The 17,563-nt window shown below is 36.2% G+C and overlaps 2 protein-coding genes across 2 annotated transcripts in view; one reads left to right on the top strand and one right to left on the bottom strand.

The window, feature by feature from the left end:
• Positions 1 to 5,288, top strand: part of LOC136805528 (uncharacterized) — a 40,298-nt gene extending 35,010 nt beyond the window's left edge. Inside the window, exons 19-25 of the mRNA XM_067062095.1 lie at positions 712 to 831; positions 1,209 to 1,529; positions 1,933 to 2,070; positions 2,895 to 2,995; positions 3,653 to 3,755; positions 4,149 to 4,235; positions 4,526 to 5,288. Of these exons, the coding sequence (XP_066918196.1) occupies positions 712 to 831; positions 1,209 to 1,529; positions 1,933 to 2,070; positions 2,895 to 2,995; positions 3,653 to 3,755; positions 4,149 to 4,235; positions 4,526 to 4,756 (1,101 nt within the window). The 3' untranslated portion in view covers positions 4,757 to 5,288. The remainder of the gene's footprint in view (positions 1 to 711; positions 832 to 1,208; positions 1,530 to 1,932; positions 2,071 to 2,894; positions 2,996 to 3,652; positions 3,756 to 4,148; positions 4,236 to 4,525) is intronic.
• A 488-nt stretch (positions 5,289 to 5,776) lies between these two features.
• On the bottom strand, positions 5,777 to 16,670 carry LOC136805525 (transient receptor potential cation channel subfamily A member 1-like). The gene is made up of 14 exons (XM_067062093.1): positions 16,316 to 16,670; positions 15,269 to 15,456; positions 14,066 to 14,240; positions 13,539 to 13,704; positions 13,015 to 13,288; positions 12,191 to 12,521; positions 11,571 to 11,767; positions 10,968 to 11,297; positions 10,343 to 10,729; positions 10,029 to 10,067; positions 9,460 to 9,504; positions 8,004 to 8,640; positions 7,619 to 7,794; positions 5,777 to 7,134 (listed from the first exon to the last, which is right to left on the bottom strand). The coding sequence occupies exons 1-14, from the start codon at positions 16,568 to 16,570 to the stop codon at positions 6,795 to 6,797; spliced, it is 3,540 nt and encodes a 1,179-aa protein (XP_066918194.1). The 5' UTR covers positions 16,571 to 16,670; the 3' UTR covers positions 5,777 to 6,794.
• Between the last annotated feature and the right edge of the window lie 893 nt (positions 16,671 to 17,563).

The raw sequence follows: 17,563 nt of genomic DNA, 5'->3' as shown, positions 1-17,563 counted from the left end.
AAAGTGTAAAGTTTCCTCTCTATAATAAGTGACAAGCCTTTGAGAGGCTTGATTTACCCAGGGGTCTTATGTAACACATTTCTATTAGGCAAAGTTTCGTGGATCAGGCAATCACGTGCTCAATAAAATCTATGAATGAAGACTCTCGCAAAGAGAAGTATCTTGACTTTGTACACCTTTTTATACTCTTCTCGAAACATTTTTCTGTTCAGACGAAAAAACCGATTTCCCGATTCCCAAGGCTTAAATATGATGGAGTCTAGCCTCTATAATTGAATGCCCCCTTTCAACACAAACAAGTTTTCTTGTCCCTTCAGTCAACAATACCTTATAAACCTTACTCCATAACTCAAAATTTCCTTAGCTCGAAACAAACATATGTTCCCGTGAGAATTCGAGTTATAGAGAAGCTACTGTATTTTTTAAGATATATAGAAATGAGATGCGCCTCTATGCTGACAAAGCAGAATAAGCAAAACTTGTACTCGCGCGGCGCCGAAAGGGGAGAAAATCGTTCTTTCTTTTGTTTAAAACACTGGTGTGTAAGCAAATACAGGGAGATGAGTCAAACGATGGCCTTTAAGTCAAACGTACTACAGTGGACACTCACTAATTCGAACTTGTATCAATTCTATGATTCGAAATAATTCGATTTAATTCAACTTCAAATTAGCAAGATTTAACGGCATTATTGGATTCATCTTTCACCAGGTGGTTGCAACTGATGATGTTGGTGAAGATGATGAAGACAAAGAAGACGAAAATGTCGACGGTGAAGATGAAACAAATGTCGAAGAAGCTTTGAAAGAATGGTTGTATAAAGATGATGAGGTAACTGCTCCTTTTATCCAGTGTTCATGATCATAATTAGGGTGACTATATTCGAAAACCTTGCATTGACCAGCATAACTCCTTCGTAAATTTATCATGGGTCTTCTGATGTTATATGAAGGAAAAACGACATCTTTAGGAAATGTAGACGACGGTTCGGTACCGGCAATTTGTCCAATCAAAACAAACAACTAGTTTGGCCCAAGCGCAGAGGCGAAAGAATGGTCGTTATCGATCAAATTACCGGCACCAAGCTTGTTACTTATTGAAGATGGCAAGTAGTAGCTCTATCTAAGCGTTTTATTTAAGATATCTGTTATTATTGTTGAAACAATAAAGTTTATGTTCGACGTATAAGCAAATTTAACTTATTTCAGACTTTGAAGACAAGACCATTAAATTCACACCATCAATCGCTTCAAGAAGGCCGTCAGAAGCCTCCTCTTTCACCCAAACCTAAAAATTACCGTCAAATTGTCGAAGCAAAGAGAAGTCAATTCAGAAAACAACACGATGCATTGTCACGATCACAGAGTCGTGTCGAGGCTCTATCACGGTCGTGTAGTCGCGCGGAAGCACTGTCACGTTCACACAGTCGTGTCACGGACGCATCGCTTTCGTTCGATAGTTTACCAGCCTCTAGACCGGACAGTCGAAATGATATGCATCGATCTGAAAGTCGACCGAAATCTCTTGCCGTAAGTTACACCTTCACACCCTCAGATTACATATTATTGTTTAGATAAAGTATAAGCTACAAAAAATAGCAGTCATTGCATTATATACAGTGTAGGCTCTTTAACTCTGACCTCTACAACTCAAAATGTCTCCTTAACTCGAACAGATTTTCTTGTCCCTTCACTTAATAATACTTTAACCTTACTCCACAAATCGAAATCTCCTAAATTTTTGTTCGTCATGCGTGTTCGAGTTATAGAGACGCAACTGTATCATCAAAAACAATACCTAAATAAAAAGTTTATTTGTAAACTTATATATTAAGATATTTCTAAGATTTTAAAATGGAGAGATCGCGCGAAAATGATATTCTATACTGTCAAGATAGTAAATTCAATAAAATTATCGATTCCCTTTTTATAGGCGGCCGCGCGTATTTTACAAGCGGAGGCAGAGAAATGGGAAGAGGAGAATAATTCCATCATCAAAGTGGCCAAGTTGATGGCCGATCAAATGACGCAAATGGCTGACTTTCATAAAGGACGTAACAGTCGCCTGAAGGTTAGTTAGTTTTTTTGCCATCACTAATTTTACAAAAACTATTAGATATTTAAATGATCCGAAATTGATTTTTTTTATTCCAAACTCGAGGTTGGTTCAGTTTGAAATACATTTAAGTACATTTCAGCTCCCTTTAAGGTTGAGGATACTTCAATTGGGAGTCGCGAGTGGGCCCGAATTTCACGCAATTTTTACAAAACTGGGAAAATTCACACATTACATTAGCAAATAGATTTTCCCTTTCACGCATTTTTGTTTTACATTTTCATTGGTTTACGCAACGAGAAAACAATGTTGATTTATTCATTCGAACCACGGGATCAACAAGAGAACTTTTCATCCGGGATTCCCTTTAAATAATACTCCTTAACTAGTCTGGGGGGAGGATACTTAGGCAAAATGGGTGCCGGTATGTGCGAGCCATAAGGGTCCTTTTTTCTCACCCTCGAAAGTCTCTCAAATGAGTATAAAATCATTAACAAGCAAATTGAGTCTCTGTAAGGGTCCAAAATTCACGAAAATCGAACTTTCCTCTCTCAAAGGGGTCGTGATTTCCAATAATTTGAACAAAAATTGAGTGAAAATCGATAAAAACTTGGAGAAAAGTCTGTATAGAGGTCCCTAAAACGTTAATTTTTTCTCTCCCCTTTCGGGGAAAGTCTCTCTAAGGGTCACAAAATGCCAATTTTCTCTCTGCAAGGGTCGGTTTTTGATTTTTGCCTCAGACCTCGACCCGTTATCTCGCCAACCTAGTACCCTCCCCCCCGGAACTAGTCGAGGTAGAAACTATGATACAAATTCAATCAACTATAACTATCTTACAGACGAAGAGTGATTTTGTTGCCACAGCCAAAGCGATTGCAGCCAATGCGAAAACCATCTCCAAGTTTGCTGCTGTTGTAGCGCAGAAATGTCCCGATAAAAGGTAATGTCACATTTAGTTGTTTTGTTTAACTCTATATGTTTACTAGTACGTACTTCTTTATATAAATCCCTTTTAGTTTGTGTTGATCTTTTTTCATTCGCATGTCGATGTGTGTGGTATTTTATTTCCGTTTTTTAAGAGGCACTGCATTGTCATTAAAAGTACAGTACAGATAATCAATTATCAATCGATATCTCTCTTGGACAGGAGAGGTACTCAAAAACGATTTACCGTACGTGCGGCCCTTGAGCTTCCAAAAGTGCACTGGTAGGATCGAAAATGAGCAAAGATGGGAACAAGCGCACTATAAGACTGTAAAATCTTAGAACATCTGACCATATTTTGCCTTAAGGGCTGCTTAGACTACACAATATATTGACGAACAATATTTGACAATATCGTTTCGGACCGTAATGTACGGTGTAAATAACATTTGCTCTATTATGAAAAGGATTTTCTTTCTGTAAACAATCCCCCTATATTGTTGGAAAATTGCAAATCAAGCTGACAATATATTGCGGACGTACGTTCGTTTAAGGATCCCAAAATTTGATGATTTATGGTTATAAAGTCAAGGAGTAAGGAGTAACTGAAATTCAATCAGACTTCGCTAATTTTAGATAAATATCTCTAGTGTAATTTTATGTCATTTTCTAGTTGTCAGATCGATTTATTACATTACGCAGAGCTGATACCAACGATGAGCACGCAATTACGTATAGTGGCTTCCGTTAAATCCATTAACGTCAATGACGAAACGGTATGGAGTGTGAACTGTGCTTTATATTCCCGGGGAGGGGGTATCTAGGCAAGTGAAGGGGAGGGGGTATCTAGGCAAGTGAAGGGGAGGGCGACTCTTTTGGAATTGGAAGTCCATGTAAGGGTTGAAAATATCATAAAATAAATCTCAGTTCTACTAAGGGTCGGACAAATAAGAAAGTTAAAAACTTTTTTCCCCTTGAAAGATCGATATTTGGTCAACAAATTCGCCCAGAAAAGGGTCGTAAAATTTACAAAATGTTTCTATTTTTTTATTTTTTCCTTCCCGTTAAACATCCGAGGGTAGCCTTTCGGGACTTTAAATTCAATGAAGCTATAATGTTCAGTTCGGATGCATCCAATTTCATAATTGATTCTTCGATTTTCTTTCCAGACGGATGCGATGTTGGTCATCAATGCAGGAAACTTGATGAAAGGAGTTGCTGGTGCTCTCAAAGCTGCTGAATCAGCTTCTGTAAAGGTAGGTTTCAGTAATGAACGCTTTTAGTATATTTTGGTCGAACTTTGCTTATTGATACCTTTTTTTAAATTTCAAGGTTTGCGAGATCAATTTGATTAGTTGTTTTACGGGCCTGACGGGTCCTGAAATTATAAAAATCGAAATAAAAAATGAAATTGATTTTGGTAGTACATTTTTATTTTCATTGCTTTACGGACTGTTAAATTTTCAAAACTTTGTTAGTTTTTCCAAGGCTTTGAAAATTTTATGTTCAATTTTCTAATGATGGTTAATTTCCCTATTTGTTTCAGATCTCAACGATGCAAGCATACGATGGCGGTAACCAAGGAGATAGTGATACAGAAGATGTGCAACAACAAAGTTGTGATTTAGCTTTCCAATGGAAACGTAAAGTTCGTCTCAAACGAGCGGTTGATGCTATATGTTCACCACGCGATGAATTGGGCTTACGTCTCTCCAAAGAAACTTCGCTACCTTCGCTGACAGATTTGGTATCTTATAGTTCGAACACTGAACTGTGAGAGTTTATGTTCTTCATATTGGTGACGCCCAAGGAGACTTATAATAGTTTTGTTGATTACAACTTGCTCCTGGTACCTGAATGCTTTTTACTTACTCTCAGATGGCTAAGCTCGTTGGGCCTAAAGTTTTATCCTGCTTATCCCATTTGTTTTGAGATTTTGGGCAATAATGAAGTCTCCACCAGCGGCTTTCAATGTTTTTAGAGAATTCCATGGAGATGGAATTCCCCTCCCCAATATTGATAACGGTGGGTTAGATAATTGAGAGTAAAATTACCTATTTAACTAACCTTGGTTAGAATATCTAGATAGTTATGAATTTAATGTGAATGTTAGGAAAGTAGCCACTTGTACGCATTGTTTTATAGTGTTTATAATGTTGCCTAAAATTGTAAATACAAACGCAATTTTTTTAACCGAGACTCTGTTAATGTTAATGTAAATTTTTCATATTTGGAATTTCAAATTTTTGATCATTTTTCTTACATATATTTTTCTAATTTCGAAATATGATGATTCTTAGATCCTTAGACTCAGATTTACTTTCGTGAAGTTTTTTTAAGATATTTTAGTTTTTGAAATTGTCGATTTTAAAGTAATACAGAACCAAAGCTTCCTTTCCTGAAAGCAGAAAGTAACTATGGCTCATAAGTGTGTAAGTAAACACAGTAAACCTTCCGTCCTGAAAACCAGTGTCATCTGAATAATCGTTATTGACTTTCAAGTACCTTAAAGAAAAAAATTTTGTCAGGGGATTTGATTTAGTGGATGGGCTGGAACAATTTAGATTTGCCAGGGATTCAATTAGGTTGATGAAGAATATTTTTAGCTAAAAATCATCCTGATTTAGCAAGAATATTCGGGGAACGAATTTGGCGGGTCGCAAATAAAACTAATTCTGGGCGGGTACTAAACCATTTGATTTCACTATCAAAAACAATCCGGAGTCCAGAGGAAACTGGGCTGATTATAATTATTATATGATCTTATCTTGGTTTCAAAGAAAAAATTTTATTTGGATTTGCAATGATTCGGTTATTTTTTCCTCGATAATCAGTCAATTAAATGTTACTCAATAAATACTAAAATATCTAAAATAATGATATAAAATATACACAATCGATTTGTGGAATAATAGATGTTCTGCTTTTTCAAAAGTTTCATTAAACTACACAACCCTATCGCATAGCCCCGATGGAATTTTCTCCCGGTGGGAATGAAAGTTGCCATCGAATTTCCATTAGGGATATAAATTGTTATTGTTCCCACCTCAAAAAGTCTAGTATGGATAGTGCAAATTTTTTCTGTTGATTCTGGAAATCAAAGTCAATTTTCCGGTATGGCAGTGGGACTGGTATTCTGAGGTATTTTCCGAACGGGGACGAGGTTAGTGGAAATTTCCAAGTGTGACGGAGATCCCAATGGGTATGAGACAGGTTACCTGTATTTCTGTTAATTCCCTTATCTGAAAGTTCTCCAAATGAGTTCAAATAATCATCCAATTTCTCACATATGTTTATTATCATTATTCTCACCGTAACATTTCGTTTACCAAACATCTCCGTTGATATGAATGAACTCCTGCCAGTCAATTCATGATATGCACCATTGCAATGTCTTCCGTTCCACCCAATAGCTGATTGGTTGAAAGTGACGCATTGACTGATTTTACGTCACTTACAACCAATCAGATGTTGGGTCCGTGATGTAATGTCAGAAGACATTGCAGTGGTGCATATCATGAATTACTTATTTAAATAAATCATCAATCACAAGGTCAGTTATCATATCAACTGTTTGAGAGGCTTTGGATATCTAGCGAGTACATAGACAAGATGCATGTTATAACTCTGAATCTTTGATTGTTTATCAACTACTTCAAACCCTTTTAATATGCGATTACGGTTATTGTATTTTATTCGTTCAAAATTTGCACCAAAATATGTTTATTTTCAAATCCGTTAATTTCAAAACTCGTTTTACACGACCGGACTCCCATATAAATTGCTACACCCAACAAACAAAACTCATACACCTACTACTCCTCAAAAATCGTTGATTTGATCATTTTATCCACCGGTGAGGGGCTTGCGGGACTATCATTTAACCGGATAAGCGGAGCCACGGAAGATCGTCTACTGGTTGGCGGCGAAGGCACTGACTCCGAACTGACACCATTCAAAATTTCGAGAATTTTCCTCATAATGTCAGCTTGCTCTTCGTTCTGTCGGCTCATGCGTTTCATCTTTTTGTTAATGGAGTTGATTTGCTCTTTGACTAGAGCCTCGTTGTCAGTTCTCTTGTTTTGTTCTTCGTCATCGTTTTCTGAGAACGAGGCTAGTGAATCGTATGTGTAGGCTTGTAACCAATCTGTGAATCTAAAAAAAATAATCAAATTCCACTGTACATGAAACTAAAGTCCATTCTTTCAAGCGTGCACTCTCTCTCGACAATTATATTGTAATTCGACTAATCGCCTGAGATTTATTTCCACTAGGTCCCGTAATTTCTGCCGTTATGGAATCAAACTTAAGGAACCTTTACAAGATTCGATCATTTGCTTTCAAAATGACGGAAATTACGCAACTTAACGCGCACGTTTTTTATAAGAATAAACTATTTAAGAACATGAGGCTTTGATGGCCAAAATAATAAGAAGCAGCTATTTTTAAGGTTTTGCAGACTCTAAAATAACCGATTTAAGAAAATGGACAAAAAAGAGCTCCTAAAATGGTGAAAAGAAGAACATGTTAAGAACATTTTCAGGTCAAAACTCAACAAAGTTAAGAACATCTGAAGGGTTCAAAAATTTAGGATGTTCTTATTAAAAAAACGTGTAGGTTTCGAGAATAAAAGACTTACTTCTCCCACAAATTCCGTTTATTAGGATAAACAGTAACACTTGATTGATGATGGAGTTTGAGATAACTTTCAGGATATTTTGATTGTAGATTTGTGACTAGGTATACTTGGTCTTTCAACATGCATAATTTGGCTGTTCTCGTAACGTTCGCAATCTCCCCAACTGCCAAACCAATCTGTAAGAGAGGGAGAAAGGTCCTATTCCGAAGAGTATACAGTTTCCCCGCAGAAAGCCTCTTCTACACTTTACAGATCATCTAAATAATGACGTAATGTTTCGAGCTCCAACCCTGACCCTAACTGATAAGATCGAAATAATCAAAAATCGAAAATATCGAAAAGGTCACTTTTGGCCATCCACAACCCCGACCAAAAAGACACTTACCATCAAATTCACCATAACGATTGGGAGTAACAACGCAAACACAAGATACAAATAATCTGTCATCTCAGCAATGCTCGATCCACTCCCCCCTTTTCCACCACGCCCTCTTTTCTTCCCTTTCGACATTGAACCGTCACCGATCGTCATAGCAACAACTTTAATAATCGATTTTTTCATGTCAAAGAAATCGGCATCTGGACCATCATTCCAATCGCCGCTGATAAAATGAAACGACAATGCAAAGCCAACAATGATGAAACCAAAAATCAACAACACAGAGATGACCGTTTTTAACACCTCTATAAACATGAGAACGATCAAACCAACAAATGGCGCCCGCTTCATATAAAACAACATGTTACAAAACGCCAACATGATGGCGACCGCCCCAGCATTCACCCTTAAAGCTTCATTATCATAATGTTCCATTTGCAGGCAACGGTAATGCTCATCCATAAAATACGTCGTGACGAAAATCAAACTTGTGACGTATAAACCGATCTCAATATAGTTGACCAGGTCCATGATGTAATCAAAGGGACTCATGATGAATTGGATGAACTCCTTGAAAAGTTGGATGATGGAATAAATGATAAGAGTAATCGAAATCACCATCATTGACGTTGCTTCACATGTTCTGAAAATAAAATGAAAAAGTCTGGGTTCGAGCTTACTAGGGCAGCATGATGTCAAAATGTTTCCATTTGTGGGAACTGCATTTCAATGTTATGAAAGAATAACTTCAGACATTTGGCGTTATTCAACCCCGAGAAATTCGAACACAATCCCCTACCGAATCCCCTTTTGCTTGTCTTTTGGTTGAGAGGGAATGTAAGGGATTCAATGAGTAATTTACCAAAAAAAAATCAAAATTTAGCTAAACTGTCCGCTTCGCTGGTATACAATTTGGTTTTTAAAAAAGCATACACTTCTCTTATCTCTACACAGACAGACCCAGTATCTACGGCTAATTTCAAAATTCTATTCTGTTGTCATTGTCTTTTCTCATTTGAGATTTTTCAAACCGTTCGCTGCGATGGAGTGTTGGTGGGAGAGGAGAGAAGTGTTGTTATTTATAAATCATACTTGATCGTAGAGGTCTCCGTACGGGAATTTTTGTATCAAACAGACAATGTGCACAGAGTGTGCTACGAAGCAATAAACTTGAGATACACTCTGGTACAGAGTAACACTTCTCATGATTTACAAGGAAATATTCATCTCGTAAGGTATCCGGTTTCTCAATTCCGTAAACAGATTCAAAACTAACTAAACCGCTTTTGTCTAGCAGACTTAGAAAATACTAAGCTCTGGTTTAGATGGCCAACTTTTCAACGCTGTTAATTCTAATTGTGAGTTAAAGTGAACAGAATATTGAAATCAAACTAACCTCTAAAATAGACCTTAAACATGGAAAAGTGAAATTATTTAAAAATATATTTCGGCAATAGCTTACGGGTTGACAAATACTGCATCTTGGTAATCAGGGAAACTCGTGTTCCTAAAACGAAAAAAAATTAAACAGTTGAACTTTAAATTATTCTGCACCAGACCCAATACCTATGGAATTTTCAAGATTCATTTGACTTCTGTCTCTTCGGTTTAGATTTTAGATATTATAGACGCCCCTGTCTCAAAGACCCGCTGGGACCCCAGCCCCACTGGAAATTTGACCAAAATTTCGTCCTCGGTGGGAAAAATACCCTAAAATTTCAGCCCCACTTGGAAATTGACTTTGATTTTATCTCCATTCGGAATTCAATGTAAAAAATTGTACTCCAAAACCATATCCACTGCATAATATAAACTTGGAAGAATGGAATTTCTATCCCCATTGGGATTTCGACAGAAATCATCCTTCGCAGAGGGGAAAATTTCCACCGAGGCTGTGAGACAGGGATGTCTATAACGCCTTCTCAGATGCAACACTTTCCATCAGGACGCTTTATCAGGAAGAGAAGGGCAAATGTGCATAGAGTCTTAAACACGAGCGAAAAAATGACGGCACTGTGCAACAAAACTTACGTTATATTACTTGTGCTGTTTTCTGGACTTCTGTAAATCCTAAAAAAAGTAAATTCACATTGGTATAAGATGACCAAGTGTACTTTCCAAGACTGTATCCCAGGCTTTATTTACGTTACTGATAGAGCTATTAAATATTATCTGACGCAATCAGTAAGCATCAAAAAGCCGGTAATACGGTAATGGTAATACGGTAAGCCGGTAATACGAAAAACGGGGAACGAGGTTGGGCTGGAAGTAAACTTTGATAGAGTATTTGTGTTGAACCTAGGAAGTAAATGGCGGCTTCAAATCCTACAAGATTCACTGCTTACCAGTCTTTTTCTTTGACGATCATGGTAGTCAATAACGTGAGATAAACGACGTACGTCAGCAAGGATAAGTAATACATGTACCTAGGTAATAATTTCCATTGACTATTAATAAAACAAATAGTGACAGGGTGTGCTAACAACGTCTCTCGATTGTTTTTGGCCATGATGGAAGGACCGCATACTTTGTTGGATTTGGATCCAGGCTCCGGTGTCAACGCAACAAAATCAAAATAATATGTTATACTGTAATCGATGTGTTCTTTCTCCAAGTTGGATGTTTCGATGCAATTATCGAGAACAATTTCCGCTACCGCTGGCATTCGCTCAATCATTTTGTCCATTGGTCGATTACCGTTGAAGTCTACATTTTGCATTAATTGCTTCCAACTGAAAAATAGAGAATATGACAAATTAACTCATTTTCTTTTTACAGATTGTTCTTGGCTAGAAAACAATTTTTTAAATAATTTCCATTGGTAGTTGAGCATTGGTTCTTATGTTTACCGGACCGTCACGACTAGAACAAACAACCCGACCCAAAGCTACCAATCGACATGTATCTACATATGTGATCTAGTAAGTGAGGTTTACCTGTTGATATTGTAGAAAAAGATTGAAATCTTACTGTTTATCACGAAGCAAGTAGATGCATGCATTTTTCTTGTAATTCTCGATAGCTTTATCCAAACAATTTTTACCACTCTTGTCTTTAATGACAACTTGGGCCCCACTATCAATGAGTGCTTCCATACAGTCCGTTTTTCCATTTTTAGCAGCCAGGTGTAACGGCGTCTCGAAATTCAAATTTGTGGCATCCACATTAGCGCTGCTTTCTAGAAGCATTTTAACGATTTCAGGGTAGCCATTTTGACATGCGTAATGGAGAACGGTCATTTTAAGATCATCAGTTTTTTCAACATCTGCTCCATACGAGATGAGTACCTCACAGATTTGTCTGAAAAAGAGCACGACAAATGAATAAAGGTAGCTTACAGTTATAAGAGTGAGTATCTGAGATCGTAGCTGGCGGATTGTAAAAAACTACTCATGGTCAGTAATATTTCTGCGTGACACATTCTTCAAAAATTTGGCGGTAATTGTCACTTTCAGTCTAGCATTTGTGTGGAAACCACACGAGAGTCGCAACTAGGAAATAAATGGATTCAAATTCTAATAGGATATTCATTTCCAGCCTTCGGCTTATTTCATCGAGAAGAATTGCACTTACATATTACCGTTGATGGCAGCCAACATGAGGGGTGTTTTCAACGAGTCATCTGTTTGGTCAATACAATCACGTGACACCTCACATAACATGTGTACGGCAGCCGGTTTTCCAAGGCAGGAAGCGAAATGGATTGGCGTTTTACGCCTTTTGTTACGGGCGGTGACAGTAGATTGATGGTCCAGTAAGATACGTTGACACTTTAAAAATAATGTTGGGTTTATTACGATATCTCATCTTAACCTTGGACTGGATTAATTTATTCCTACAGACGATACTTCATTCACAAATATTCGTGTAGATTGGCGTCGTTTATAATGCGTGTAATACAGTAGTATAGGGGTTATATGATAATGAGATTATTGTTAGGGGATTTAGTTTGTATATTGCAATATTGACACTTTTCTTTTGTTTAGAGTTAGTGCACAAAGGTTTCTAGACGACTAAAACTGTTCCCTCCATTACATTTTGTTTCATTTCTACTACGTCTGAATTAGTCGTCTAGCTTGCTAGACTAGTATTCGTGAAATAATAAGAGAATATTTTCAAGATATATAACGGGAACTAATATTGGCAATGGCAAAAACCGAAAAAAGTTTTTTTTTGTAACAACTTCAACATACCTTGACACTCATAAAGTAAGTTGCATAATGAAGCGGTGTCCAATTATTCTGGTCTGTATTATTGATCAATCCCAGAATCCCTTTGTGTTGCAACAAGACTTCAAGGAGTTTATGTTGTTTCTTTTGTGCTGCTATGTGCAGGACGTTCCGCTCCGTATTATCAATCGCCTCAAAATTGACGCCACAGTTCAAGAGATAGCGGACAACATCGATGCTTCCACTCCATACTGCACATAGCAGAGGTGTGAATCCAGTTTCGTTACGTAGTTCAAGGTGTGCTCCAAGTGTGTACAATAAGGAGATAACATTGATACGACCGTATAAGCATGCTCTACAATGTGAACAACGAAAAGTAAATTCATGATATTCACGACGCAGTGTTTTCTACGTAATTTAAACAATTTTTCTCTAGCCTAAATTTGCCACTATTGGCAAAAACCGGGGTGTTTTCGTAGAAAACATAACTTCAAGTATATCATGAATTTGACTGTTTAACAAGCCATCAATCAGTCAGCAACTAAAAGTTTGAGCCACCACCAGCAGAGCTACTTTAACCAAGAACAATGTTTTTTATAGAGCTGCTAGCTTAAATGTCTCTGTATAACTAAAACTCTCCATGGCTTCTAAGATTACTGATATTTCTTTACGTTCGAGTTGCGGAAACTGTTTAAAGTTTCAAATTTAGTCAAATAAAGTCTCCGTAATTATACGCAAAAGTGAATAAAAAACTGTAGAAATATTTCCGAGCGAGATATGACTTTAAGAATCATTGGAGACACACTGGACATTTTTGGAAAGGGTAAAAAAACTTGCGAAACACCTACCTATGCAATGGAGTCATGTGAAATGTATCTCTCTTATTCAGTTTACTCCCATATTTGACCAAAATTTTGATGACGTCATCACGCCCATAAATGGCGGCCAAATGCATGGGCGTAATTTTAGAGCTACACTGACAATTGACGTCAGCTTGATGTTCCAATAGTTTGGTGACGCTCTTGACGTGACCATGTAAACAGGCCATGTGTAAAGGTGTTTTTTGTTCATTGTTTTGAACGTCAACATTAGCATGTGGTCCGGTCACGGTAAAACGTTTCACTGAAAAGAGGAATATGATTTAGTTGTTATGGAGAAAGAATAGTTACATGATTGATTGAGTGTTACAACTTAGACAATAAGGCTTGCAGGATGACCGATCTGTTTTTTTGAAAGTCGTAAATTTTGGGAACCAAATGGAGAAAAATCCGAATTATTTAAAATTTCATCAGGAATTTTTACTAAAAGTTACCCAGTACTAACTAATACATATATCTTCGCCTTGTATTTCAAACTTAGAAATTTTTCTTACTTGCTTTGACCAGTATTTCAATAATGGCATCGCTTCCATCTGAAGCTGCAATGTGCAATGGATAACGTCCCTCCAAGTCCTGCACATAAGGGTTGGCTTTGTGGGATAGTAATAGTTGCACTGTACCAGCTTGTTGAGAACCAACTGCTATATGCAGAGGTGTACACTAAAAAAAAGAAAAATTAAGTTAAAAAAAAGTCAATTTATATTATCAAAAAATTAATGTCAAATGAACTGAATTTTTAGGGTTTAGTACGTGGAATGGTAGCTTCATAAATAAATTCAAAAATCTTTGTGCAAGAAAACAGATTTAAAACAAAGGAGTATAAAAATAGAAGGGGAATTCTCTGGCATTAAACCAGAAGTGGTGGAAGGAACGAATACTTGGATTAATAATCAGTATACACAAAATCTTATATCAATAGCAAGTTGAACCTAATGTTTGCCCTCGAAATGATGAAATCTGATTGGTTGAAAAGTACATCACGTGACCACGGTGATAAAGAATGTACTTTCAATATGCTTACCAAGCCATGGTCTGTAACATTGACATCCACTTCTTTATAAGACACCAAAATACGACACAAATCTTTATTGCCACGGCTAGCAGCGAAATGAATTGGATATAAACCATAATCATTTTTCAAATGTACATTCGCTCCCATTTCCACTAAAGTCTTGGTCGCTATCTTTGAATCGTTCCTAGGAAAACATAGCGAAAAGAGAATATAAAATGGAGTATTTTCAACTCGGAACTGTATAACTCGAATGTCTCCTTAACTCAAACAAGCTTTTTATGCTTCCTCTAGTTAGCAGTGCCTTTACTCCATAGCTCGAAATTTTCTTTTCTAGACCATTTCACAGTAGCAAAGCTTAATAGGTAATCAGGACCACTGCGCGCTAATGACGACTTACTATTAGTCCAAAATTTTGAAGATTTTTGCGTCTCGCTAACCGGAAGTCGTTACTAGAGCGCAATCAGTCCTGATTATCCATGATTCATTTCGACTGTGAAATTGCCTATTTGCCGTAACTTGGAAAGAATTAGGTTGGATAGAGTTAAAAGAAAATCCTCGTCAAATAAAGTTTATGAACGACGTTGAAAAAAGTTGAAATCAAAGAAAATTAAAAAATTTGATGCTGACCTAAGTATCAGAAAATTTCTGTTCCTATTTCAGTTCTTATTTTCCTCCCTATGAAAAATCCCTTTTTTTACATTTGTAGAACAAGTTTTGGTATACAAAGGAAAAGCCTACTTCGAAAATGTTTTCCATCTTTGAATTTTTTTTGCGGCCAAGATGAATCATCTCTGGGATAGTCATTACAAGAAATTTCCCATTATTTTTTCATTCGTATTTCTCATAAAACATTAACAATAGCGAAATTCCGATAGAAGTTCGTATTTCTCAATTTTTATCACGTCCCAAGTTTCTTTACCTAATTTCTTTACCTAAGCAATCACATCTCAATTTTATTATATTTCAATATAAGAAAAAGATCGAATAGTGCTTTGTTTTAAATATTCCAACATAAGCTTTCTAACGGGGTTGAAACCAGACCCTCTAGTTCGGAACCCCACCCTTTGCTATCTATCCCGCCCTCAATTAAGAACCAATGACAACTTTTGAGTAGTAGCCCACTTCTAGTGGAAGAAAGAGGTATGATAGATCAAGAAATCAGGTTCACTGACCTTAGGTTGGCGGTAAGTAAATGCAAATGAATGGCCTTACTTGATGGCGGTGTGTAGTGGCGTATTCTTCTGTTGATCTGGTACATCTATCCAAACATTATGATTGACCAAATATCGTATAATGTTCTCTTGGTTATACTTTGCGGCCACGTGTAAGGGTGTTTCCTCGCATTGATTCCGTTGCTCCAACAATCGTTTGATGTCATCTTCTCGTTTCAAATATTCAATCTGATTGAACGGAGATGATGAAAATTTGAAGAATTTTTTGGAGAAATTAGACATCATAGTTTTTGTTGATCTCGTCTAGTTTAAGGTCTGTTAGGGAAGTGTTAGGAGTCCAAACTGAGATAAAACAGCGGGAACATTTTCATACATCAATAGGGGATATTATTTGATATCATAATTCTCTTTGAAAATTTATAAGAGGCGACGAGGAACTGTCATTGACACGTGATGTTACACTTTGGCGACATTGAAAAGGGTTATTTTTTAGGTTTTCGTCGAATAATCATATTAGGGTTTTTTCAAAACACGTTTCCTTGGAATTAGAACTATAAATGAAGGATAGTTTAAAAGCCATCCATAATTCAGGTTAAATGATGATCAGAATTTCAAAATCTCTAATTAAGTTTATGGGAAAAATTAGTCGAGGAATTTTTAGGCAAGTGTAGAAAACAACAAAATATTTCTCTGGTCAACTTCAAAAGATTGTGACAAAGATTTCCACAATTTATTTTTGTTCCAACGAAAACCTTTATCAAACCAAGTTTTCCCCTTTAAGGTATCAATATTCTTTCCGGTATTCCTGACAATTTACTTATAATTCTAATGTTGTAAGAGAGCAAAGAAGACCTTCCAAATCATATTATCCCTACTTTATTCTTTAGGTTGAAAGAAAATTAATTTGAAATTTTGGGCATAACTCGCCCATGCCAAAACCAAATAGAAGTTTTTACAAGGTCAGGGAGGCAGGGGTATCAGCAACAATGCTAGGACATTCTAAAAACATTTTGATACAATATTGTAAAACAGAAGGGCCTACTCAATCTTTAAATAGCTAACTTCAAAAATTTTTGCAACAAAATACCTGTGTAATGATCTTTTCCAAACAGCCTTCTCTGGCGGCTTCAAAGATGGTTAAATCAATGGTGTCATCTAACTCATGGACATTGAGATCAGTTTGACTACCAACTGGCATTTGTATCTGAAGTGCAGCTTCATTGATCGTTTGGTTGTTGATGAGGGTTTCCGCTTCGTTGTCACTGTCGCTCGAATCGCTAAATCGTCGGTTCTTTTGACCTCCATCGGTCAGAAAATTTCCCCGAATATCTTCCGATGACATGATCGGGGAAATATCGGGATTTTGATAGAATGATATGACGACGCTTTACAATAAGTTGACTTTTTGAAAATTTTTCCTGCAATTTGAGAAACACTCAAGAGAGAAGTATATGTGTTAGAAATAATTTATAATTTCAATAATAACTAGAGTTTGGAAAAAATTTTAGGAGTCTCATATCAAAGTTTGTAAATGTTATTCACAGCTTTCTACGACAAAATAAAATTTCGATAATAAATCATCAAAAATAATAAAAATAAAAATTCATAAAAAACCACCATCTGCCCTAATCCCAGGACCCAAAGAAATTCTTTTACATTACAACACCCTGTTGAGTTGACCTGATTCGTACAAACTGTACGTCAAAATGAACAAAACCCAGGGGGTTCGAAATCCTCCAAAAGGAAGATTTTCTGAGGGAAAAACCATTATATACCAAAGATCTTATACATTTTTTAAAAATAGGCGTACCATATGGAGTAAATCAAGATTTCCTGTTTTTATAAAGTATGTTATTTTCAGAAGAAAAATATATAATAATATTTCAATAAACATTAAAAATCCCCCTGAAAATTCCCAAAAGTATGAATAATCTTGACATCAATTTTAAAGGCTTCAACAAAAAAATGAAAAGTAAAATGTCAAATGTACATAAATATTGAAAGAATGATATACATCAAAAAAATTTTTTTTTTCCAAAAAATCATTTTATCACAAAATTTATTGGAATTTTTTTCATTATAGACTAGAAATTAACCCTATGATACTCCTCCATAAGACAACATCTCTTTGGCTCATAGGATAGATAAAATAAGATAAAATCTATAATCCAGCTTGTATAACGGTTTTGGTTTTATTAATCAAAAGAAATTTTTGTTGATGTACCTGTTTTTTTAGCTGTTCTGCCCACTACTATACTACAAAATAACAGTATATTATTTTGATTAATTCTTCATTTTTCCCGATTCTCACAGAGCCTTATTCTTTCATTTCGTA

The sequence above is a fragment of the Clytia hemisphaerica genome, unplaced genomic scaffold, assembly GCF_902728285.1.
Source record: "Clytia hemisphaerica strain Z4C2 unplaced genomic scaffold, Clytia hemisphaerica genome assembly, whole genome shotgun sequence".
Lineage (NCBI taxonomy): Eukaryota > Metazoa > Cnidaria > Hydrozoa > Leptothecata > Clytiidae > Clytia > Clytia hemisphaerica.
This window is presented reverse-complemented; position numbering and strand designations above follow the sequence as displayed.